General features: G+C 47.3%; 1 protein-coding gene across 1 annotated transcript in view; it reads right to left on the bottom strand.

Moving 5' to 3' along the window:
* The window catches only part of LOC132581312 (solute carrier family 26 member 10-like), a 35,954-nt gene extending 13,279 nt beyond the window's left edge, over positions 1-22,675 (bottom strand). The window contains exons 1-11 of the mRNA XM_060252501.1: positions 22,402-22,675; positions 18,661-18,771; positions 16,033-16,193; positions 13,821-13,985; positions 12,036-12,188; positions 10,202-10,284; positions 9,798-9,945; positions 6,440-6,553; positions 3,911-3,988; positions 2,453-2,548; positions 114-220 (exon numbers count right to left, since the gene is read on the bottom strand). Coding sequence (XP_060108484.1) covers positions 114-220; positions 2,453-2,548; positions 3,911-3,988; positions 6,440-6,553; positions 9,798-9,945; positions 10,202-10,284; positions 12,036-12,188; positions 13,821-13,985; positions 16,033-16,193; positions 18,661-18,771; positions 22,402-22,675 — 1,490 coding nt within the window. The remainder of the gene's footprint in view (positions 1-113; positions 221-2,452; positions 2,549-3,910; positions 3,989-6,439; positions 6,554-9,797; positions 9,946-10,201; positions 10,285-12,035; positions 12,189-13,820; positions 13,986-16,032; positions 16,194-18,660; positions 18,772-22,401) is intronic.
* Positions 22,676-26,188: the final 3,513 nt, after the last annotated feature.

Raw genomic sequence — 26,188 nt, 5'->3', positions numbered from 1 at the left:
TAAAGCCCCCCCAAAGCCCTCTGGCATGGGAGGGGGCTGAGTCCAATAAAGTGTGAGAGGAAGCCACCATGTGGACCATTGTGAAAGCCCCTGCTTGGAGAAGGTCCAAGTACCTCTGTGTGCGGCACACCACTGTCATCATGGAGAATATCACTCCCACTGCCAAGCCAAGGTCTACATTGATCACAACTACAGAGAGCCATGTGACCACCCAGGCAGCCTATGAGAGACAAGAAAAGGTGTTTGAGTCACAGGGAAAGGGAACCAAAGCTTAGAAGTTTGAGATATAAAGCTGAGACCGCCTTCCTGCCAAATCCTATTATCAGTGATGACCCTGGCAAAGGAGTCCAATCTTTTTCTGTCCCAGTCTTACCTCTCACCCTTTGCCCACTTAGGTTCAATTCAATGAACCCCATCCTTCTGCCATGGGGCAGTTTTTGAAATTCCACCAGGTGAAATCTACATGGAACGCCTTACAAAAGGACTTATTGCTCCATGACAAAACGGGTTTCAAAAAGCTGGGTCCCATTCACCCAATAGCTAAAGGGTGGCCACTTTAAAAACTCCACATCATCTCAGTGGAGATATTGACCATGCCATGACTGTCCAGTATGATGAGGCCCCTGGCTGTATCCATAATACAAACATCAAAGAGTCCTCCTGTGTCACCTTAAATTCTAACAAATTGGGAAAGCATGAGCTTTTCATCAGCAAGACCAGGGCCTTTTTTGAGTGGGAACGCACAGGAACGCAGTTCTGGCTGGCTTGGCATCAGGGGGTGTGGCCTAATATGCGAATAAGCGCCTGCAAAAAGCCCTGCGTGAAACAACGGTGGTGCCAGGGGGTGTGGCCTAATATGCAAATGAGTTCCTGCTGAGCTTTTTCTGCCAAAAAAAGCCCTGTGCAAGACCGTAATTCATCAGAACTATAATGCACCTTGGTTACTTTTGTCACAACAGATTTGACCATAATAAGTGGAATCTAAAATCCTACAATTTAAAAAGTAGATTTTATCTAAAAATATATTCTGGAATCTCCAGCCTGTGAGTAGTTCTTAAATGTTGAAAAGGTAATGCATGTCACCACAATTTACCAATCCAGAAAATGGCTGCCATGGGTTAATGGGACTAAACTAGGGCTGCCAGACCCCCAGTCTGGCCAGGGGATCCCCGGTCTTCTGGGCTCCAATCCACCATCAGCCAGTTGGCTGGAAGGGGGAACACCACCCCCAAACAGGGTTGTCATTGCACGACATCCCTGATGCAGTGGCATCACTTGGAAGTGATGTCATCACATTGGGGACATTGTGGCAAGCTCTACGGTTTCGTTTTTGCTCAAAACCTAGAGCAGGGGTGGCCAAACTGCGGCTCGGGAGCCACATGGGGCTCTTTCACACACATTGTGCGGCTCTCAAAGCCCCCCCCCCCTTGGTGGCTGGCTTGGAGAATGCATTTAAAGTTAAAGATGCTTTCTTTCCACATCTCCCTCCCATCTATCTGCCTTCCTTTCTTGCCTTGCGGCTCTCAAACATCTGATGTTCATTCCATGTGGCTCTTATATTAAGCAACTTTGGTCACTCCTGACCTAGAGCATCACATGTGACGTCTATGATGCCATGATGCCACTTCTGAGTGATGTCACTGCGCTGCGCACACAAAGCACACACAGCAGAAGACTGTAGGAACAGCTCCAGGATTCCCCCACCAGCAGTAAGGTTAAACCTAGATTAAACCACTCCACAAAATGGCTGCGATGGAGTGCTTGGGCCAATCCACCCAATGTTGGGAGGTTCCAAGCCAAGCACTATCCTATGATGGAAGGTGCTGCTTCTGAATAGATGCCTTTTTTGGACTAAAGGTAATGTCTCCTGGGCTCTTCTGAAGAACTTCCTGCACCGAGGTAGTGGAAGAAAACTGGGATCCACTCCTTTAGGGAAGAGGCATTATCTGGGCTCAGAGAAGGAGCTGCTCTCTGCCAGATGGCAGAAAGAGGTGAGAAAGTCAACATCCATGGCTGGATGAGTTCAGCACTTTGAGAGTCAAGCAACTGGAAAGTTGCTTGTATTTTTCTGCTCCATTTAGGGCTGTTAAGATTTTATCCTCCAGATTCAAACAGCAAGAGGGCACTGGGAAAACTCTGGAGGACACCATAGTGACTGCAGACACCCAAGTGGAGAGCACTGGTCTGTTCCAATTGCCAAAGCCCAGGCCTTGAATTCAGCAGGAGCTCACAGGAGTGTAGCTCTGGAACCTTTCTGACGGCCCCCTTCCTCCTCCCCACCTACCTACCTTGTCCATTGAATAGCAGTTGCAGCTGCATAACAAACCCTGGATGAGCTCCGCCACCTATTTTTCTACAAAATTACTCTTGCTAAAGACTGACAGTTTTGGGAGAGGGGAGAAACACATGCATCGCTTGATGTCTAACAATGACTGGCCCATTCCCTGCTTACAAAGTCAACGTGGCTGATCCTCCACAACTCAGGAAGGTCCTGGAACTGCAGGAACATCTGGCGAAGGCTGGTGACATTGATGCATGCCAGGACAGCCTAGATGTAAAAGAGAAGCCTGCTGTAATATCCATGGTATTTTATTTTTTAATCTCATCTGCTCTCCCAGAAGCTCGGGGTGGTGTCTTTGGCCTCCCTCCCTCTTCTCGTAACAATTCCATGACTAAGTTAGGCTGAGAGAAAGTGACTAGCCTGTGGACATCTAGGGACCTTTATAAGTGAGTGGGGATTTGAACCCAGGACTCCCCAGTCCCAGAGACTGTAGTCACTTCTCCAGACTAGGAGCCAAAGCCACACATCACAAGGCCCTTTGGTTTCTCAGTGAATGACATGAGGAGTTTGAATCAGATGCATGAAGGAAGTTTTGTGCCTTCCAAATGCGTGTAGGCCATATTCTGCCCATAACCATGAGATATGGGGAGAAGTAGCTTCAGCCTTCCTCCCTAAAACATGTGGAATTAACTGCCTCAGGAAATGGTGATGGCTACATGCATAGACTGCTTCAAGAAGGGACTGAATAAACATATGGAGCAGGGGTTCATCAGTGGCTATTAGCTATAATATATAGGAGGCCCATGGCGCAGAGTGGTAAAGCTGCAGTACTGCAGTCCAAGTTCTCTGCTCACGACCTGAGTTCAATCCCGGCAAGAGCTGAGTTTAGGTAGCCGGCTCAAGGTTGACTCAGCCTTCCATCCTTCTGGGGTCGGTAAAATGAGAACCCAGCTTGCTGGGGGTAAAGTGTAGATGACTGGAGAAGGCAGTGGCAAACCACCCTGTAAAAAGACTGCCGTGAAAACTGTCACCCCAGAGTCGGAAACGACTGGTGCTTGCACAGGGGACTACCTTTACCTTTTACAGATGGAACACCATGTCTGGGGGCAGTGATGCTCTGTATTCTTGGTGCTGGGAGGGGGGGCAGTGGGAGGGCTTCTAGAGTTCTGGCCCTGCTGGTGGACCTCCTGATGGCACCTGGGTTTTGGCCATCTTTTGACTCAGAGTTCTGGCTAGGATGAGCCATTGGCCTGATCCAACAAGGCTCCTCTTGTGTTCTTAAGTTCTTAGGCCAATGGCTGACAAACCATGTTCAGTCCTTGTCTCTCAGGCATGGCCTTGTACATCAGAGCTGAAGGCATCTAAGCTCACCAATTTTAATGGGCTTGGATGTATCTGTATAGAATTGGATGGAAACTTAGCACTCTTTTCATTAACTGTTCCATCAGCAATGGTGCATCAAAGAGGGTAGCAAAGAGAGAAAGGACACCACAAACTTGCAGTTAGAGCACGTTGCAAAAATTCATCAAAGTTGCCTGCATATCGTTGATAGGCATAATTTATTCTGGGATCAGGGGAAAATGGAGGGTCTTCTGGATTCTCCCTACCCCACCCTCTCAACTGGCTAACCTTGGGCAAGTAGTAGAAGAGTGGCCCGATCCACATCAGCACAACCAGGACTACAGCACTTGTGAAAAGACCAGAGAGCTGCAGAAGAGCAAAAGAGATTAAATTATGCTGGAGTTGACAAATGGGTCATTGAGGGGTCACTAGAAACCACTGGAAACAGTACTACATGACCCCAGGGAGGCACAGAATATGCAAAGTACTCTAAAAAGTAGCACTAAATTGGAGCCCATCCCCAGACTTACCTGCCCAGGGCTTTTTTTTGTAGCAGGAACTCCTTTGCATATTAGGCCACACACCCCTGATGTAGCCAATCCTCCTGGAACTTATAGCAGGCCTTGTACTAAGAGCCCTGTAAGCTCTTGGAGGACTGGCTACATCAGGGGTGTGTGACCTAATATGCAAAGGAATTCCTGCTACAAAAAAAAAAAAAAGCCCTGTACCTGCCTATCATACAACTAGACTAATAAGAACCCAAAATTCACATACTCTCCCTCCTCCCACACTTAAGATCATTGTTTTGGTACTGATAGCCTCTCTCTCTGTATTTAGCAACTACTTAACAGAAAGAAATCAACTAAGGAAGTTCTTTCTGCAGCATGAGACACAGCGAAAGAAAAACTTATGCCAGCTGATTTCTGCCAATTAAGCACCTATTAAAAGCACTGAGTTTTGTCCATATTGTTCAGCAAGCCCCATCTTGCAAGTCCCAACTGGAGCTTAGATTAGGGTTGCCAGATCCCCCTTGGTCATTGGTGGGGGATGAGGGGTAGGTTACCAGATTTGGATTGGGGAACTCCTGGAGATTGGGGCATGGGGCTTGGGGAGGACAGGGACCTCAGTGGGGTACAATGCCCTGAAGTCCACTCTCCAAAGCCTCCATTTTCTTCAGGGGAATTGATCTCTGAAGTGTGGAGATGAGCTGTGATTTTGGAGGTGTCCCCAGGTCCCACCTGGAGGTTGGCATCCCTTCATCTTTGCTGCTTGCAGTAAGCACTTCCACTCATGGAATAAGGGGAGGGTGTGTTTCACCAGGTCCCCCATTCATACTGTAGGCCCCCCATGGCACTTTACCCCCCCCCCCATGACTGGTTCACTGAAGCATTGGGAATACAATTTCAAGAAGAAGAGGAGCCTGCAGTGGGATGGAAAGGAAGCCACTGTACCAAGTCATCCCCCCCCCCCCTTGACATTTGCCTTGGTATAATCCAGTAAATGAACTCCTGCCTGCACCAGTACTGGATCTTCATGGTGTGGGGGTGTAGTGAGAAAAGGGAGTTGCTCTGGTAGATAGGGTTGCCAAGTCTAATTCAAGAAATATCTGGGGACTTTGGGGGTGGAGTCAGGAGCAAGGTTGTCACAAGCATAATTCTGGCCATCACATTTAAAGGGACCGCACACTTTTAAAATGTCTTCCCACCACTGGAAATAATAAAGGATAGGGGCAGCTTCTTTGGGGGCTCATAGAATTGGACCCCCCGGTCCAATCTTTTTGAAACTTGAAGGGTGTTTTGAGGAGAGGCATCAGATGCTGTGCTGCAAATTTGGTCCCTCTATCTAAAAAACAGCCTCCCCCCCCCGAGCCCCAGATACCCACAGATCAATTATTATACCATATGGAAATCGGTCTCAATAGTAAATAATCAAGTGCCCAGTAGACATTTGCCTCCTTCCCCCCCCCACACACTTTCTGATGACCCTGAAGTGGGGGAGGGTTCCAAACCAGCGGATCCCCTGCCCCACCTGGGGATTGGCAACCCTACTGGTAGAGTTGTGCCAAGCAGCAGAGCTGGATTAACAATTAGGCCAAGTAGGCACTGGCCTGTGGGCCCCCACGCCTTTAGGCTTTCCCTCCATTTCCCCCCTGCTTGCAATCCTCAGAGCCTGCACACACAGCCAGCACCTGAGCCGCTCTTTGCCCGATTTGCCTGGTGAGGCTGCTGCTAGCAAGTTTACCTCTCTCTGCCTCTCCCCTGCAGCTTTGTCAAAGCGGCTTTTGAGAAGGCTGCAGCAGGGGCAACGGGTGGTGGGGCAGGTGCTCCGACTATGAGATAAGGGGGCCCCTGAGATTTTGACTGCCTAGGGGCCTCCACAGGGTTTAATCCGGCACTGCCAAGCGGGAGGCAGAAAGCCTGCCTTAATATCTGCATGCAATTACTCTTAATTCATTAGAGTTTCACACTCAGCTGTAGACCCATCAACTCTTTTTTCGCTCCACTGTTCTAAGCAGTGGGAAAAATGCACCAATTAAAACCCATTAAACAAGACCAACGAGTAGCCAAAGGGCATTCAAAGAGCCCCTGAGGCTTATGGTGGGAGCACCGTCAAGTTGCAGCCCATTTATGGCAACGCTGTAAGGTTTTCAAGACAACAGGTGAGCAGAGGGGATTTACCTTTGCCTGACTCTGCATAGCAACCCTGGACTTGGTCTCCCATCCAAGTACTGAACAGGGCTGACCCTGCTCAGCTCCTGAGCTCTGATAAGAGACGGCTAGTCTGAGCTATGCAGGTCAGGGCCTAAGGTGTGTATACCTGTGTGTATCCACCGGCACTGTCCAAGATGTTGGTTGTAGCCAGCGTGGCTGAGTTGGGGAAGCAGGTGAACATGGAGGAGACCAGGTTTGAGAGGCCATGGGCCAAGAGCTCCTGTGGGAGAAGACAAGAAGGTTAAGATAAGGGGCAGCCTCCATACCTCTCAAAAGGTCTCCTGACTGAAGACTAGAGCACGAAGGGAAGGAAGGGGAGGAACTCTTGAGCTACGCTACAATGGCTTTTAAAACACACCTTCCATTGTGATATCCCTCCACAAAGATCTCTAGAACTATCTCACAGAATTCCAATTCCCAGGTTCCCTTGGCATGGAGGGTGACAGAGGGGATTACAACAGGTAAATCAGTGCAGCTTTGCTTGCCTAGGAGCTAAAACAGTTGAAATGGGCATGGCCAAAGTCAAAAAAGTGGCACCTTTGACGTTTGAGAGCGCCGCACCAAAGGGAACATTTAGATAATAGTCACAAATTGTGAGACACCTGATTTCTTTGAGGGTGTCGGAAATTGCAGTAAGATGACAAAAAGTAGTGGCAAGGTGGCCTCTTTTAGCTCAAATCAGATGTGACATTTGTTAGTAATTGGAGCCCATCCCCAGACTCTCCATCCGGGAGTCCTTACATGACTCACTTTCCCCACAGCCCCATGGCAGCTCCAAAGAATTTACTTCCCTAAATGCTGCAGGGCCTGATTCAGATTGGGCCCACAGAGCAGGGAGACAAGGGCCCTGGGCCTTTCCTCCTGAATAATTTTTCCAAATCCCACTGCCCCCAGAGGGTATTATTTGCCTCGTTGCAGGGATATATGTGAACAAAATACTATATAGTGCAAAAAGTGCGCCTGGGATTTTTCTGGGGAACCCAGACCCAACTTGCTAAAAAGAGTCACATCTATTTTGAACCTTACAGCCAAACGTGGCTAGGAGGACCAGACATGCAGTTACAACCAACTATGATGGCAGAAAAGACTGGAGTGATGCGCGGCCCCTGAACTTCTCATTCCCAGCTTGGAGCTCCCATTTGCAGAGAAGGTGCATAACATGAAGATGGTAGTCATGGAGCCATTCTACTCCAGTAACATTTATGGCTCTGCCCTGTTCACCTAGCATTGGCTAACCAATACATGAGAGCCATGCTAGTCTGTTGTGCTAAAACCAAAGTCCAGTAGAACCTGAAAGACCAACTGCAGTTATTTCAATATGAGCTTTCAAATGCTGTTACTCTTTAGTGCCTTGGGGATTTGTCTTATTAACCAATGCACACCAGCCTTCAACTTGTGGTCAACAGAATCCCCACTGATGTGTGATTCTTGTGCCCCGCCCCCAATCTCTATGGCAGGGATGGCCAAACTTGCCTAATGTAAAAGCCACATAGAATAAACATCAGATGTCTGAGAGCCACACAACATGAACATAAGATGCTTGAGAGCCACAAGAAAGAAGGAAGGAAGGAAGGAAGGAAGGAAGGAAGGAAGGAAGGAAGGAAGGAAGGAAGGAAGGAAGGAAGGAAGGAAGGAAGGAAGGAAGGAAGGAAGGAAGGAAGGAAGGAAGGAAGGAGTGGTGGAAAGAAAGTAACTTTAAATGCATTCTCCAAGCTGTTTGGCTGGCTTAGCTTGGAGGAATGATTTAAAGAGACAAATGCCTTCTCCAAGCCAGCCAACAGGGGTGGTGGGGGCTTTGAGAGCCATACAATGTGTTTGAAAGAGCCACATGTCACTCCTGAGCTGCAGTTTGTCCACCACCCCTACTCTACGGTGACAACAGAAAAGTAGGATCCTCCCAGTTTTTCCACAGTGAAAGAAGGAGAAGACCCCTTTTGACCACCAAGACAGACAAATGCCACAAAGGATAGGAGACACAATGAATCTGAACAAGTTTTGAGGCCAGTGGCACCAACAAGATTTCCAAGGTATAAGCTTTCAAGAGTCAACATTCCCTTCATCAGATATAGGTAGGATGTGCAATGCAGAGTGACTCTCCTCCTTGCAGCTCCCTTCCCATCTTCTGACTGAGATAGAAGGGCTCAGGGATATCTGGTTCTACTTGCATTTGATGAAGGGAGCGTTGACCCTTGAAAGCTGAAATCCTGTTGGTCTTTAAGGTGCAACTGGACTCAGATCTCACTTATCGACTGAAGACCTACCCACCTGAAACTGTGAAGCTGGCGAGTTTGATCAGGAAAGTCTGGTAGGATCCAGTCCCCCTAGGAGTCAGAGGAAATGCTCCCTCTAAGCTGTGGCGTCTTGTGAGCAAAAATTCTACTTCGTGAGCTACTGGCATTAAAGCTATGACCTAGTGCATAAATTAGTTTGCTCTGGGGCCATTTGTCCTGAGCTAAGACAAAAATGTGTGAGTCGGAGGCTAAAAAGACTATGAGCTTGCTCACACCAACTCAGCTTAGAGGGAACACTGGTCAGAGGCAGTTGAAAATCCTGAGTAGCTAGATTATACCACCCTCTAAAGTGTAGAATCATAGAATCACAGAGTTGAAAGGGGCCATACAGGCCATCTAGTCCAACCCCCTGTTCAATGCAGGATCAGCCTATAGAGCATCCCTGACAAGTGTTTGTCCAGTTGCTGCTTAAAGACTGCCAGTGAGGGGGAGCTCACCACCTCCCTCGGGAACTGATTCCGCTGCTGAGCAACTCTTACTGTGAAAAAGCTTTCCCTAATATCCAGCTGGTACCTTCCTGCCCTTAATTTAAACCAAGGGTGGCCAAACTGTGGCTCAAGAGCCACATATGGCTCTTTCACACATAATGTGTGGCTCTTGAAGCCCCCACTGCCTAGTCAGCCGGCTGGGAGAAGGCATACAACACTTCACCAAGCCAAGCTAGTCAGCAACTTAGAGAATGCTTTTTAATGTTAAAGTCACTTTCTTTCCCCCTCCCTCCTTCCTTCCTTCCTTGTGGCTCTTACATTAAGTATGTTTGGCCACCCCTGATTTAAATCCATTATTGCATATCCTCTCCTCTGCTGCTAATAGGAAGAGTTCCCTGTCCTCCTCTAAGTGACAGTCCTTCAAATACTTCAAGAGAGCAGTCATGCCCCCCCCAACCTCCTCTTCTCCAGACTGAACGTTCCCAGGTCCCTCAGCCCTTCCTCATAGGGCTTGGTCTCCAGGCCCCTGATTATCCTTGTCACTCTCGTCTGCACCCGCTCCGTTCTGTCCACATCTTTAGTTCCAGGGGAGGTGGCTGAAGGAGAAGCCGAGACTTTCTGCATGCCGGGAGTGGTGGGGACAGGCTTGACAATCAAAGGGGGCAGAATCTCTGGCTGGGAAATGCCCAGGCTCTACTTCCCCACCTTGCAGAGACCCTAAACTTTTCCAGGCTGGGCCACACACCTGGTTGGGATCAATTGTATAGTGGTGCTTCTCAGCGTAGATCATGGCCAGAGACACTGAGATGGCGTAGGCCACGAAAGTGAGGGCCACCGTGTCGCCCAGCACTTGGGGCAGCAGATGCAGGGCTGGGACCTGGGGTTGTGGGAACCTGCACGAGAGAATGGTGGAATGGGAATCACCGTGGGCCTGTGGCAGAGGTCCTTTCCCTGCCTCCCCACCCACCTCAAACCCACCCACCCCTCCCCCAGACAAGGTTGGCCTCACTGTTATCCCAGCGCCAGGGTTCAGGCGTCAGAAGTCAAGCCCGGAAGCTTCCATCGCCAGGCCCAAATGACAGCTGCGACTTTCCCTCAACCAGCCCTGAGAATGGGGAGGGTGGGAAGGAAAGGCAGAAGGGACCTTACCCGGCTGGGAGGTGTCCAACAATCTGCACGTTGTAGTGGGTGTTGAGGGAAGAGGCAAAACAAATGCCAGTGGCTAAGAGTACCTGCCAGGAATGAGAAATACCAGAAGTGAGTCCAAAGGAGAATACACCATGTCAGATTGTCACTGGTTAGAAACACCTGCTGTCTTCCCTACTTTTTTTCCAGACCACATTTGTAGCGATTTTTTAAAGAAGAAACTTAAAATGCAATTGCTGTGCCACCCTGTCCAGGGTGGACAGTTAAAGTAGAGATGAGTTTTCCCAGGGCTAGTAGCAATCCGACTTTTCTCATCTCTTTGTTGTTTTTGCTTCCAGTTTCATAAATTGCTTCTTCTTTCCTTATGGGGGCTGCAGCTTTACAAAATTAAATCTTAATTATCAATTATTGTTCAAGGAAGGAGTGTGTGTGTGTGTGTGTGTGTGTGTGTGTGTGTGTGAGAGAGAGAGAGAGAGAGAGATGCTAATAATTTTCACAGTCAACATAAAAACACCTTCATTTAAGTCAAGAAGAGGAGGAGGAGATTGGATTTATACCCCACCCTTCACTCAGAGGGCGTTTTTGCACAGAGCTTACCCCGGAGCGACGTCCCTCTTCACCGTGCAGCGTCTGCGCGGATTTCGCACCAACTGCTCCGCAGAACCAGGAAGAGCTGCGAAGAGCCGCGGCTTTTGCATCGCTAACGTAAGCTGGTTTTTAGCGGTTTACATTTGCGACGCAAAAGGCTCGGCACTTCACGGCTCTTCCTGGTTCTCCGGAGCAGTTGGTGCGAAATCCGCGCAGACACTGCGCGGTGAAGAGGGACGTCGCTCCGGGGGTAAGCTCTGTGCGAAAACGCCCAGAGTCTAAGAGCAGCTTACAATCTCCTTCCCTTACTCTCTCCACAACAGCCACCCTGTGAGGGAGGTGGGGCTGAAAGAGCTCTGAGAGAACAGCTGTGAGAGAGCTGTGAAAGGCTCAAGGTCACCCAGCTGACTACATGTGGAGGAGGAGGAGTGGGGAATAAAACCCAGTTCTCCAGATTAGAATCTGCCACTCTTAACCACTACACCAAAACTGGCTTTCTTTATGAAGAAAAGTTTTGAAACATGTTAGCCAATTCTGCTGAAGATATCGGTGGACTGTCAGGATGGTGTAGGGGTTCAGGTCTCAGACTAGCATCTGGGAAGCCTATCCTCTCCTCCAAATCCCCACTGTGCTACAGAAGCTCGCTGGGTGACCTCAGGCCAATCACTTTTTCTCAGCCAAACCTACCTCAGGGGATTGCAGTCAGGATAAAATGGAGGAGGGAAATAAGCTGCTTTGCATCTCTGCAGGGGAGAAAAATGGGATATAAATGCCTAAATAAATAGATAGCAGTAAATGTTAAATGGGAATTCTGGGTAGACCTTCCAAGGGTCAGTCTCCACTGCACTGCTCAGCTCTGTATTTTATCTGTTATAACTTCAATTATCCACCTCCACCACCCATTCACTTATACCCAGCATTCTTGCCCTTTGCTGCCTCTTCTTCCCCTCTCTTGTTACTCTCTGGCATTCCAATTAACACAAATCTATGAATTTTTGGCAGCCTCCATATTAAAAACAGAAATATGCAAAGGAAATCGACAGAATTTGCAAGATTTCTAAGTGCAGGATCTTTTTGGTAAAAAAAGCCCAGCAGGAACTCATTTGCATGTTAGGCCACAACCCCTGACACCAAACCAACCAGAACTGTGTTTCTGTGTGTTCCTGTCTAATTGTAAAATGTGTGGTTCCTCTCTGCCCAAGATGTCTGGATGCAGAATGAGAGAACCGGGCTAAAATTCCCCACATACCATGATGATCTCTCCTGGGATGGGGACCCACATCCGGCTACGGTAGCGATTGTTGATCTCCTTGATGGGCACCAACACAGCCAAGCAGAGGCCTGAGATCAGCAATTCAGCTATGTTGGTTAAGGGAAACGCTTCCACCACAGATGCCAGTGTCTAGGCATAATACAGAGAACAGAACATCTGAAATAGTGTTAACAAGGGGAGAGGACAGGCCTTCTATCAAAAGGGCAGAAGGGGATGACTTTTGCAAGCAGCAATTAACTGGGCAGTGGCCAACTCTGCCCCCCAAAACCATCTTCTAAAAGCTTTCTTTGCTTATGACTACAGTAATCGGAGACAGAGAGAAGCCATGGCATGCACACACACACAGGGTGCTGAGTTCTTGTGGCCCATTCTTACACACCCAGAGAAATGCTGATTGATGCTTTGGGGTCAGTCAGAAATTTTTCTCCAGGCCACTTTGACAAGGTTTTTTTGCCATCTTCTGGACAGGGGTCACTGGGGATATATGGGGGTGGGGGGAGGTATTTGTGAGTTTCCTGCATTGTGCAGGGGGTTGGACTAGATGACCCTGGAGGTTCCTTCCAACGCTATGATTCTATGATTATATATATATATATATATATATATATATATATATATATATATATATATAATCACAGAATCAGAGTTGGAAAGTACCAATATATATATCGACTTTTAGGCTGACTTATAATCAGGATAAAAACACAATAATCTAAGTTAAATTAAATTAAACCAACATCAAAACACAGTACAGTTCCAAATGAAACAATTCCAAGGAGGCCAATAATTTGCATTAAAAAATTGAACACCCATGTAAAGACCTGCATAATAAATAAAGTATTATGTGATCTGCTATATGATGTAACACTACTGAAAAGAAATACCAGTTAAAAGCTTACTTTAGGGGTTGCCAAACTGTGGCTTGGGAGCCACATGTGGCTCTTTCACACATACTGTGTGGCTCTCAAAGCCCGCACCGCCCCATGAGCCGGCTTGGAGAAGGCATTTCTCTCTCTAAACCACTTCTTCAAGCCAAGCCAGCCAGCCAGCAGCTTGGAGAATGCATTTAAAATCAAAGTTGTTTTCCTTCCACCTCTCCCCCGCCTCACTCATCTATTTTCCTTCTTTCATGATGATGATATTGGATTTATGCTGATATTGGGTTTATGATTACATTGGATTAATGTATGTCTATCGTGCAGCTCTCAAACATCTGACATCCATGTCTTGCAGCTCTCAAGCATCTCTGACATTTATTCTTTGTGGCTCTTACATTAAGCAAGTCTGGCCATCCCTGGCTTATTTCATTTCAATGGTATATAAAGTCTTATGTTTGTTTGTATATTATAAAACCAATAAAATAATATTTCTAAAAAACTGAACTCCCCAAAGCTTCTAGAGGAGCAGATAAGGGGAGTGAGTGGGAAACCTGAAAGCACCAGTCTGCTCCTGTCTGTTGCTGTCCTCAGCTAAAGTGTGTAGAAGAATTCACCATCAAGATAGGAAAGGTGAACACATGAATCTGCCTTCTACTGAATCAGTCCATGGGTCCCTCAGAGTCAGTATTGTCTACTCAGACAGGCAGCAGCTCTCTCCAAGATCTCAGACAGAGGCCTTCCATATCACCTACTGCCAAGTCCTTTACCTGGAGATGGTGGGGATTTTGCCCTCTGCATTTATATTGGTGGTGGCTTCATGAGAACGGAAGTGTGGGATGCTGCATAAAACCCCTGAGTCCTCAGTCTGCTTCAGGTAATGTACCTTGAAAATGGTGAACCAGCCATCAGGACGGGGCAGGGGCAATCCCAGGAGGCTCTGCAGCTGCGACACCACCACGTGCAAAGCAGCACCGCTGGTGAAGGCCTTGATGACGGGCTCCGAGAGATAGGTGGACAGGAAACCCAGGTGAAAAGTAAACATCCCTACCTGAGGATGAGAAGAAGAATAGTGTTAGGGACACAGAAAACATAGATGTTCCCAGAATTAGGGCTGGGTGTCTATTGCAAAATGCCCCAAGAAAAGCCACAGAAAGTGGTATTGGGTGCACAATTTTATTTCCAGAGAAGCTCAGTTATCATTACATTTAAAAAGCCAGGTTTCTAGTCCTCAAGTTGTAATAATATATGTGTATTTTTGGGCTATCCACTGCCGCAGGAGGTGGCGGCGGTTACAAGCATAGCCAGCTTCAAGAGGAGACAGGATCAACATATGGAGCAGAGGTCCATCAGTGGGTATTAGCCACAAGGTATAGATGGAACTCTCTGTCTGGGGCAAGTGATGCTCTGTATTCTTGGTGCTTGGGAGGAGCAACAGGGTGAGGGCTTCTGGTGTCCTGGCCCCACTGATGGACCTCCTGATGGCACCTGCCTTTTTTTGGCCACTGTGTGACACAGAGAGCTGGACTGAATGGACCCTTGGTCTGATCCGACATGGCTTCTCTTATGTTCTTATGAAATCCTAGTATAACCTAGTGAAAGTCAGAGGAGGAACTGAATAGGACTTTCAGTTCCTTACCCCTCCCCCTGTGACTGGCAGAACCAATCTAAGTTTGTTTGTTTTTTAAATAACAGACTTTGGAATAAGAGTGGTCACAGAAATCTATACCTTCGACACGTCACAGACACAACTGTCTTGTAGCAAAATTTGGGTTTCCTTAATATAGTATTTAGTTCTTTTTTTAAAACACCGTTTGTCCGCAACACCTGCTATGAAACAAGGAATGAGGTGCATCCTGCTAACACGTTCCAGGGAGACCATCTCCTCCCCACCAAGCCCTGCAGATAGAGTTGCCAACCTCCAGGTGGTAGCTGGAGATCTCCTGCTAATACAATTGATCTCAAGGTGACAGAGATCAGTTCACCTGGAGAAAATGGCCACTTTGGAAGGTAGACTCTATGACATAATTCCCCATCAGTCCCTCCCCTCCCCAAACTCTGCCTTCCTTAGGCGCCACTCCCCAAATCTCCAAGTATTCCCAACCTGGAATTAGCAACCCCACCTGTACAGAATAACAGTCCTCAATACAACACAAGGTCTGGAATTTGTCTTGCCAGCTTCAGAACAAGCAAAATGAAAATATTTCTTCACCTAATGCATATTTAGCTTATGGAATTCATTGCCACGTAATGTGCGAATGGCCTTTAAGAAAGGTCGAGACAAATCCATGGAGGATATCTCTGTCAGTGGCTGTTCTCCATGACAACTAAATGAGACGTCCACATAAAAAAAAAATCTAAATACCAGATGCTGAAGGCAACTGACAGGAGAGGCCTCCATAACCTGACTGGAAGTTTCCAAGCTATCTGCCTCACCACTATTCAGATGAGCGGGAACATCTTCTATGTTCCCAAGACACCACAACCATACCACTCACTCAAGAAGAAAAAGAGATTGGATTTATACCCCATCATTCACATACCTCACTGTGAGGTAGGTGAGGCTGAGAGAGTTCTGAGAGAACTTACGCTGCTCTCACTCTCCTCTTCTCTGCGGGGCTGCTGCTGGATTTCGCACAAGCTTCCCCGGACCAGCGAGTTGCCCCACCTCTCTTCAAGTTTCCTCCACAGCAGGCAGGATCCTCTGAAAACCGGTTTCTGTCTTCCACTGAGGGAACTTGAAAAGGGGCGGGACATTTCACCGCCTGGGGCAGCTTGTGCGAAATCCAACAGCAGCCCCGCAGGGAAAAGGAGCAAGGAAAAAGGAACAACGAGACCGAAACAAGCTGAGTTGGAAATTGGTCCAGCTCTAAGAGAACTGTGGCTTGCCCAAGGTCACCCAGCTGGCTGTGTGTGGAGGAGTGGGGAAATCAAACCCAGTTCTCTCAAATTAGAGTCAACGCTCTTAAACACTACAGCAAACTGGCACTCAATCTTTTAAGCTTCTTGACTAAGCCCTTTTTGGGGGTCTTTTGGGGAAGACCTCTTTGTATTCCCAGAAACCATCTTGGCTGGCCCAGTAGCACCATTTGACTCACCATGAGGAGCCCTGTAAGGAAGGCCATGGCAGCGGCTACCCCAATGCGCTGTGCCTCGAGCAAAGCTACTTCAGCAGGGTCCGTGCCATTGGACTGCAGGGGTATAGGAACCAAACGCTCCACGACGGAGCCTGTCATCAGACTGACCACAGCAAAAGTACCTGGGGAGGTGAGAAAGAGACAAGAGGGGTGGAGCCATGGCTCAGTGGTATGGCTTCCGCTTGGCATGCAAAAGGTCCCTGGTTCAATCCCTGAAATCTTTGGTTAAATGTATCAGGCAGGAGGTGATGTGGAAGACCTCACCTTGAGACCCTGGAGATCTGCAGTCAGACAGAATAGGCAATACTGACCAATGATCTGACTCAGTAGAAAATAAGCTGTAAGAATCTAAAAAATGTTGTAAGAGGGGAAGGAATGAATTTATATCTGTGTTACTTTACTGGACTGCAGCTCGCAGCAGCTCTCCTTTATATCCTCGCTAATCCTTGTTTTGCTGTGCAGCTATCCTGCAGCAATACCTACTACTCCTATCCACCCAGGCAACAAATAAGAGAACCTTTCCAAATCTGAAGCACTTGTGATATACAGATTTGAAGCACTGTTTATTCCAAAGGATTTGGATGGATGAAGCAATAGACCGAGAGGCATTGTTTGTCTATACTCAGCATTCAGTACAATTTGCCACATGCACATCTTTTGAAAAATCAGAAAAGCTAACATGGACTTCAGAGTGGGAAAGGAATTTTAAAGCTTCTCAATAAGCCATATTCTGAATTATTTAAAGTTCTGATTTTTAATTGGAGGGTGCAAATCCCTGCTTCTTTTCCCCTTTAATGTGTGTGTATCTATGTCAGCAAATGCTTCACAGTAAATGTATTAATATTATTAATTAGCACAGCACCCGCTGTTTTGAGAGACTGAATACTGGAGGTGAGGAGGACGTCTACGATTTGTATCCTTATCACAGGGTTCTGTCTTAGCGCAGGATGCTCTGTCTATCAAGTGTAAATACCAGAGGGCAGATTATATCCTCATTGCAAGGATGTCCTCAAACAAATAGTCTTACTTTTCTCCATAGGTGTGAATGGTAAGTATCCACTTGCACGGGAGAAAATGGTGGTGGAACGTGCTAGCAAGTTGCAGCTAATAAACAGCTACCTACTCCATAGGTGTGAATGGCAAGTATTCACTTGCATGGGAGAAAATGGGGGTGGAACGTGCTATCAAATTGCAGCTAATAAACAGCTACCTACTCCATAGGTGTGAATGGTAAGGATTCACTTGCACGGGAGAAAATGGTGATGGAATGTGCTATCAAGTAGCAGCTAACAAAAAGTTACCCCAAAAGGCTTTTGAAACAAGAGATGTGCAGAAGTGGTTTGCCATTGCCTGCCTCTGCATAGCGACCTGGGATTTCCCACCCAAGACCTAACCAGGGCCAGCCCTCCCAAGCTTCTGAGATTTGATGAGAATGGCCCAGGGCCATCCAGGTCAGGACATGGGAGAAAGCAGGAACTCAGTCGACAGATCAATCCACACTCAAGTTGTCCGGACTAAGATCCAAAGGAGAAGAAAAACAGTTCCACACTCTAAACAGAATTCTGGGCTCATAATTGTTACAGAGGAGTTCTGCCATTGGGTGGGAAGAAAAACGTGCTCTCTCTCTCTTTCTGCCCCAGTGACCAAGCATGTTTTTAATCTGAATCATCCCTTCTCATATTGAATAGATGTGGGGAAAATCAAGTTTTCAAACCATTGTTGCAGGAAAATTCAGAGTTGACTCCCTTATGGAAGCCACCTGTGAAGGATCTATATCATTTTACATGGTTTGAAGTACTTAAAATTACTTGATCCCTATAAGATTATAGATTATAACTGTAAGTGAAGAATCTAGGTCAAGAGAGAAAGTTCATTTCAGGTGGAGTCTCTAAATATTTGTATTTAGAGATCAGAAATATTCAAGAAAGGTCTGAAAAAGTGCTATGTCAGTTGCATTTATATTTAACACTTGTATTAGTGTAACACAAGTTGGACTCCTCAAGGCTTGTGGGGAGGAGGAACCCCATCCTTTTTTGTCCCCCCCCCCTGGGGCACCCACCTGTCATTCCTGCATCCTGCAAATGCAGCTCTGGCTCCATCTCTCCCCTTCCTTCCCCCACCCACCTGAAGATGGCCCTTATGACCCTTACCTCCAGAGCTTCTTTTGTAGAAAAAGCCCAGCAGGAACTCATTTGTGTATCAGCCCACAGTCCCTAGTGTCACCATTGTTTCACACAGAGCTTTTTAGGTAGAGAAAGCCCAGCAGGAACTCATTTGCATATCAAGCCACACCCCCTGGCACCAAGCCAATCGGAACTCAAAAAGAGCCTTGCTTACCTCCCCTCTGCAGGCCAGCCACTCACTAGCTAGCCTACTTGGCTGCAGAACTACTGCCGCAGCCTCCACCTCCCTGGCTATTCTGGCCATGGCAGAGGTGGGAGCTCTGAGCCTGGACCCATTTGCCAATTTTATCAACCTACATGGGGGGCCCAGGTTCAGAAGGAGATACATCGATGCATGTGGATCAGTAGGAAAATGTTACCCCTAAGGTAGCTACTGCGTCCTACCAGAGCCCTACGATTCGCTCACCTGCGGACACGTGACGCCCCGTGCCGAAGAGCATGTACAGTAAAGCAGGGAAGAATGAAGTGTAGAGCCCATAGACAGGTGCCACGGAGGTGAGCAAGGCAAAGGCCATTCCTGTGGGAAGCAACCGCAGGAAAAGTTATATAGAAGACTGGCTGGGCAAACTGTTAATTAGACTACAAATGTCAACCTCTGAAAAACACAAGCTAAACAAGATCTCACTTTCCTGCCCTACAGACCACTACCAAAGCTGCCTGGACCTGCAAATTAACAGAACTGTTGTAGAAACTAACCAAGAAGTACTTCATCCATGCTTACATGGCATACTTTTCAGTTTTGCATAGAGACAATGGCGACGTCAGAGGTGGCCAAACTGTGACTCAGGAGCCACATGTGGCTCTTTCACACGTAATGTGTGGCTCTCAAAGCTCCCCCCCCCCCGCCCTGCCAGGAGAAGGAATTTGTCTCTTTAAATAACTTCACCAAGCCAGCCAGCAGCTTGGCGAATGCATTTATAGTTAAAGTTGCTTTCTTTCTCCCTCCCTGATCTATTTGCCTGCCTGCCTTCCCCCCTCCCTTCCTGTCTTGGGCTCTCAAATCTCTGGTGTTCATGTCTTGTGGCTTTCAAACATCTGATGTTCATTCTATTTGGCTCTTACATTAAGCAAGTTTGTGCGCCCCTGGGTTAGATGGGTCAGAGGTCAGAAAGCATAAGGCAGCTACATCTCGTTATACAAGTCCTTCACAAAACTTAGCCAGGGACCATATCGAGTAAATTATATGTTTTGCATGCAGAAGTCTTGGGTTCAATTCCTGATGTCTTTAGATCAAAGCCCAGGGAGGAGAATTAGACAAGCCTTCTGCTTGCAGCCCTGCAGAGCCAGTAAGTAGAAAATAGTGGGTAACAATCTCTAATTACCACTTTTTCTATATATATTTAAAGTCTGAAAGTTATGTACAATGGAGAAGGAAGCAATGCTTTTTTTCTGAGCCCCCACTGCCCACCCCCCCACAAAAAAAATCCTCCAGAATTCTAAATGCTTTGAAAATTCCTCTCTCCAGAACTACCTTTACTAAGCAAAAGTGACCATCAAGATTACTCATATTTACAAGTTAACATTCCTTTTACACTGGCTATCTTCAGCTAATACTGTTAATTACCAGCTATCTATATGTAACTGATACAATATTGTCTTATTTGGGCTGAGCCCACATGGAAGTTTCCCATCCTCTAGCAATTTGTAGCACTAAACAGGATGTCGGGGAAAGGTGAAACCTCTAGAAACGGGACACCCCAATACCGTTCAAATGTATGTGGTTTGCAGGAGGCAGCAAATTGATTTGTAGCTGCAGGACAAGAAAGTGGTACAAGCAAAGCAGTATCTCTCTCATGAAACCCAACATCGTATAGTGGCTTAATTAATTAACTTCACTTATATTTACTTATTTAACATATATTGCAGTTTTCTCTCCAACAGGGACCTAAAAGTGGCTTACAACATTAACATCTCCTCCATTTTATCCTCACAACAACCTTGCGAGTTAGATTAGTCTGAGAGGGATGGACTGGCCCAAGTCCGCCCGGCAAGCTTCCATGACAGAGTGGGGATTTGAACCTGAGTCTTTCAGATCCTAGGACCTAGTGTGACAGTCTAACCCACTGATATTTACTCAGTGGCTCATGGCTCAGGGGCCACATGTAGCCCTCAGAGATGCCCCCTGTAGCTCTTCTGAACATATATATATATATATACACTGCCTTATACTGAATCAGACCCTTGGTCCATCGAAGTCAGTATTGTCTACTCAGACTGACAGCAGCTCTCCAGGGTCTCAAGCTGAGGTTTTTCGCACCTGTTTGCCTGGACCCTTTTTAGTTGGAGATGCTGGGACCTTCTGCTTACCAAGCAGATGCTCTACCACTGAGCCACCATCCCTCCCTTCTGAGCACTAGAGCAGACTGATATGATGCAAGATAATCAGGGAGAAAGATGATATGCTGGTAAATGAGGCAGCTGCCCCAGAGAAGGTGGAATAATAGACCAACCTAAACTGAATGACAACCTTTTTTGCCAACTCTGATCACCCATTTGGACTAGCGGCAATCAGAGGAATTAGCTCCATCCATCCTGTTCCTGTGCGGTTTGTAGTGTCAGTTGTGGGGAAGGCTAAAAGAAAATCTTCCAACCTTAAAGTACATTTAATACTCAGCAAATCAGCCCGGACTAGGAAATCACTGGTGCATGCTCCATTAAGTTCAGCTACCTAAGCTGGTGACAGAGGTAGAAAGGCTCCACCTTAAACAAGGCCAAGGAGAAATCATGGGAAGACATCCAGCAATTCTTGGTTCTTGTGTTCCCCTCCCCGCGCCACTTCATAGCTGCCTCCTCCCTGCTCTAGCAAAAGAACCAGGGAGATGACAGACAGAGCAGCTCAGAGAATAAGCTTTAAGAAAGTCAGTGAATAGCTGGAGACACGCAACTAGAGCATGCAAAAAGGAAGCAACAATTCCTCTTCAAGGACTGGGAAAGTATGGAGATGAAGGGGAGATTGGGGGCATTTGGAGGAGCAGAGATTGGAGTTCATGGGGAGGCAGGCAGAGGATGATACTGGAAGGTGGGCAAAGTGTCAGATAAAGGGGGGGAAGCAGACATTAGAAACTCAGAGGTATACAAGAAGGGGGGTTGAGATTAAACCCCCAGGAAGGCCCTGGGACAGAGTGGGAACTTTTGAGTCCCATGGAGATCAGGGCGTGCATCAGAACCTGGCACAAATGGATTGGGAAGGAAGGCAGGAGATAGAACCTCAGAAGGAAAGGACTGGAAATCTCTGAAGATCCTGCAGGTAGGAAATAGAAATCAAGTTTGGGCAAACAAGGATTAAAACAAATAAAAATCTAGGAAAACCTAACAGGGAAACTATTATACACACAGGGACGTATAAGGAACAGGGATAATGTGTAAGAGTGGTATTGCAGGCTTCATTTTGGGCAGGAGCTCACAGGAGCAGAGCTCCAGAACCTCTAAATTTTATTGTGTTCTTTCTTTCTTTCCCCCCACCAGCCTACCCCCAAATACTTGCTTCTGGGCTCCATTGTTCAAACCTCCTATGAGAATTTTGCTGAACTCCCAAGATTTGGCAAATTTTCTAATATTTGCCCCCCACAAAAAATGGGGATATAGCCAAAACATATCAAGTAGATAGATGGAAATCTTCCTCATGCCACTACAGCTACATAGGAGAAAGTACTTTAAAAAGTATGAAGGGAGTAAGTTTTTATTATTATGACCAGTGTTCCCTCTAAGCTGAGTTAGTGCGAGCTGGCTCACATATTTTTAGCCTCCAGCTCATGCATTTTTGTCTTATCTCAGGAAGGATGGCCCCAGAGCACAATAATTTATGCAGTAGTTCACATTAATGCCGGTAGCTCACAAAGTAGAATTTTTGCTCACAAGACTCTGCAGCTTAGAGGGAAAATTGATTATGACAATTATAATTCAAGAAGCATTTTAAGGTAGAAGCTGATATAATTTAGTCCACCTTCCATTGATGTCAGGGGATGTGGCATGCGCTAATGAGTTGTGCTAATGAGTTCCAGCACCTCTTTTTCTGCCCCTACTGGTATGTGCCCCCTCCCCAGATTACTATCACTTGAAGGGAAGGATTGCCCCGCTGTTAATTCTCCAGGACCAGAATGGACCCTGAGCTCTGCAATGCCCCCCCCCCAACACACCCCAAACTCACCTTGCGGGATGTGCACAATCCCGACGGTCAGCCCCGCCACCACGTCCCCCAGCAGCCACTTCTTGGGTTGGTACCTGGGCAGCCAGCTGGCAATGGGAAGCCTGCCCCGAAGGAAGCGCCAAGCGGCAGCCCGGGAACACCGGCAGCCCCGGGCCAGCCTGCCCTTCAGCATCTCTGCCCGGCTGCTGCTGCTCTCGGGCTCCGGCGGGGCCCCATAGGCCTGTCGGAAGCGCTCCTCGGTGTAGATGCCCCGGTACAAGGCCAGGCTGCTCATGCTCCACGAGGGCTGCGGGCAGGCCAAGTAGGACGTCCGCGGAGGCCACCTTTTTTATCTCACTTCCCTGCCCAATCGGCGGGGACTCTCCTCCCTCTGGGAAAGAGCAGAGCGACGGGGGTCTGGACAGGAAGCGGGAAGGAAGCTCCGGGAGCGAAGGGGTCAGACGCCGGGCAACGTGGCTCCGAGGCCGCTGTCCAAACACAGCAGCAGCTGCAGACGGTGCCATTCCTTTCTGTAGGGCCAAGCCACATGTCATCGAGTTAAGGTAGAGCCAGGTGGGTAGCCGGGTTGGTCTGAAGCAGCAGATATTTGAGTCCAGGGGCACCTTTAAGACCGACAAAGTTCGATTCAAGGTCTGAGGAAGTGTGCGTGCAAAGCTCATGCCTTGAATAAAACTTTGTCTTAAAGGTGCCACTGGACTCTAACTTCGTTCTATCGAGTTAAGGTGCAAGCTTCCTAGCTCCACAGAACTCTTTGTCGGGCTTTATCAAAGCAATCTGGAAGGCCTGCAAACTGTGCAGGTTTGCCAGTTAACACCACTTGTGCATTTAGACTTTAAGCTGCTTATCTAACGTGGTACCTTGCATCATCATCATCATCATCATTGTTGTTGTTGTTGTTGTTGTTGTTGTTGTTGTTGTTGTTATTATTATTATTATTATTATTATTATTATTATTATTATTATTATTATTATTATTTTAATGTGCTTCTTAAACTATTTGCAGAATTGTCAAACAATGTCTGGCAGCCACAGACATTCCATGGACTGAAGAAAATGAGGGCTGATCTTATCCAGTCTCCTTCCTGCAGGCTACACTTGCATGGCTTTTTTCACCTGCAAGGGGCCCCCCAATCCCTGGAGAGCACCCCACAACAGAGAGATCATAGGAGAGCCAGAGCCAGCCCTGTCACTGGGCAAATTAGGCAACTGTCTAGGGCATTAGCCTTCTGGGGGTGAAGAATTAAGTGCTCCCCAGTGACATTATCAGTGCGGGGGGGGGGGGGGGGGCAGAAGTTAGCCTTGCCTAGGGTGCCAGACAGTCTAGGGCCAGCCCTGAGGAGAGCGTTGGAAGAAGGAGAAGGTGGGAAAGAGCTGCTTCCATCAGCAGATATTTGTAGGATTCCACCTGCAAGACTAACAAATATATTGTGATATGAACTTCCCTGGGATAGAGCTAGGGATGCCTGCCTCCAGGTGCGACCTGGGGATGCCCTGAAGACAGCTCATCTCCAGACTACAGAGTTCAGTCCCCCTGCAGAAAATGAAGGTTCTGGAGGGTGGACGCTCTGGCATTGTTCCCCACTGAGGTCCCTGTCCTCCCCAGGCTGTATCCCCCAAATCTCCAGGAATTTCCCAACCTGGAGCTGGCAACCCTACCCCCTGCACACACACACAAGCCACCCCCCACCCCCACGGGCAATCCTAAATGGAACCCACTTTGCCAGCTCCTTGACTGGAGGTATTTTGTCATTCTAATTAAAGGTCTTGTAGATAGGGTTGCCAGGTCTGTGTTGGAAAATACCTGGAGACTTTGGGGGTGGATCCAAAAGAGGGTGGGGCTGGGGAGGGAGGGCCCTCAGCATGGTACAATGCCGTAGAGTCCATACGTCACAGCAGCCATTTTCTCCAGGGGATCTGATCTCTGCCAGCTGGCCATCAGTTGTAAAAGAGGGAGATCTCCCAGCCCTCTGGCGGCTGGCAACCCTACCAGAGAAAGAGGGCACTGGGCAAATGATGTCATAGAAACTCAGCTTAGCAACAGTTCTGGGAGTAATTCTGGCTCCATCTGTTTGACTGACAAGCTGGGAACTGAGCTCTTGCAAGAAATACTGACACTTCCAAACACCTTGCCAATTAATACTTGAAAGCGGGTTTGCTTTCTAGTGTACTAATATTTTTTTTGTTGGTATCAGTTGCTTCGAACACACAACCTGAATGCCGCATGGGCAAGATCATCAATATTCCCCTCAATATTATTAATCCAGGCTACGTAGGTCCCTACAATTCCCAATGTACAAAGTGATATACAATGAAACCCACCCCTCACATCAGATTTGCATTTTAAATAACATGCCATTTATGTGTTTTAATTCAATTGTTTTATAATTCTAACTGTATTTTTAATTACTCAAATATTTTGGTGTTTTTCATGTAATGCCTGATTGGGTGGAAAGGCTGCATAAAAATAGTCTGAATAATAAAAATGATAAACAGTTGTTTTAAAAGGACATAATTCTTCATAATTTCCATTCTGACTATGCTGACTGCAACCACAGTAGAATGGCAGAAGCTAAGGAGACATAACTAACTTACAGGTACTCAGGTACACACTCCTCAATTCCTCAAGTGACCCAGTGTGGTTTAGTGATTAGAATGTAGAGTTGGACAGGGGTGGCTCTTTCATGCATATTATGTGGCTTTCAAAGCTCCTCCCCACCACCTCATCAGCTTGCTTGGAGAAGGCATTTTTCTCTTTAAATCACTTCTCACTTCTCCAAGCTAGCTGGCAGCTTGGAGAATACATTTAAAGTTGCTTTCTTCCCACATCCCTCTTCCCTTTTATTTTCCTTCCTTCCTTCCTTCCTTCCTTCCTTCCTTCCTTCCTTCCTTCCTTCCTTCCTTCCTTCCTTCCTTCCTTCCTTCCTTCCTTCCTTCCTTCCTTCCTTCCTTCCAGTTTTGGCTGCCTGGGCTAGTATCTAGGAGACCCAGATTCGAATCTGTGCCATGGAAGTTTGCTGGGTGACCTTAGGCCAGTCATATGCTCCCAGTCAAACCTACCTCACAGAGAATATAATGGAGGAGAAGAGAATGATGTAAGTCTCTCTGGGTCCCCATTAGGTATAAATGAAGAAAATAAGTTATACACTCCCCAATTCCTTAAGTGGTAAGAGGTTCCAGGATGAATTCCCTTTGTGGGATCTGCTTCTAAATCTAGTTACAGGCCAGCAGTGGAGACTTGTGACACGATTGTAATGTCCACTTAATTTACAAATACAAAAGTGAATCACAGGTCTAGCCAAAGAGGGGCACCAATAGGGCAGCAGATCCAATATCTCACAATGGATCCCCAGAACCAAAGAGATCCTACAATGCCAACATGCTTCAGACATCCAGCTCCCAGCTGTACCCCTTAGTCCACGGGTGGCCAAACCTGCTTAATGTAAGAGCCACATAGAAGAAATGTCAGATGTTTGAGAGCTGCAAGGAGGGGGAGGGAGGAGGCAAACAAATAGATGGGGGGAGAGAAGGAGAGGTGGAAAGAAAGCAACTTTAAATGCATTCTCCAAGCCACCAGCTGGCTTGGCTTACAGAAGTGATGTAAAGAGACAAATGCCTTCTCCAAGCCAGCCAGCTGGGTGATGGCGGTTTCAAGAGCCACACAATATGTGTGAAAGCCACATTTTGCTCCTGAGCTGCAGTTTGGCCACCTCTGTCTTAGTCTCTGCCATACTCTACTGGCTGTTTTGTCCCACACTCACACACGCCATTCTGCTTCCTCCCTCAGCTG

This window comes from Heteronotia binoei, chromosome 13 (genome assembly GCF_032191835.1).
Source record: "Heteronotia binoei isolate CCM8104 ecotype False Entrance Well chromosome 13, APGP_CSIRO_Hbin_v1, whole genome shotgun sequence".
In the NCBI taxonomy this organism is placed as follows: Eukaryota; Metazoa; Chordata; class Lepidosauria; order Squamata; family Gekkonidae; genus Heteronotia; species Heteronotia binoei.
This window is presented reverse-complemented; position numbering and strand designations above follow the sequence as displayed.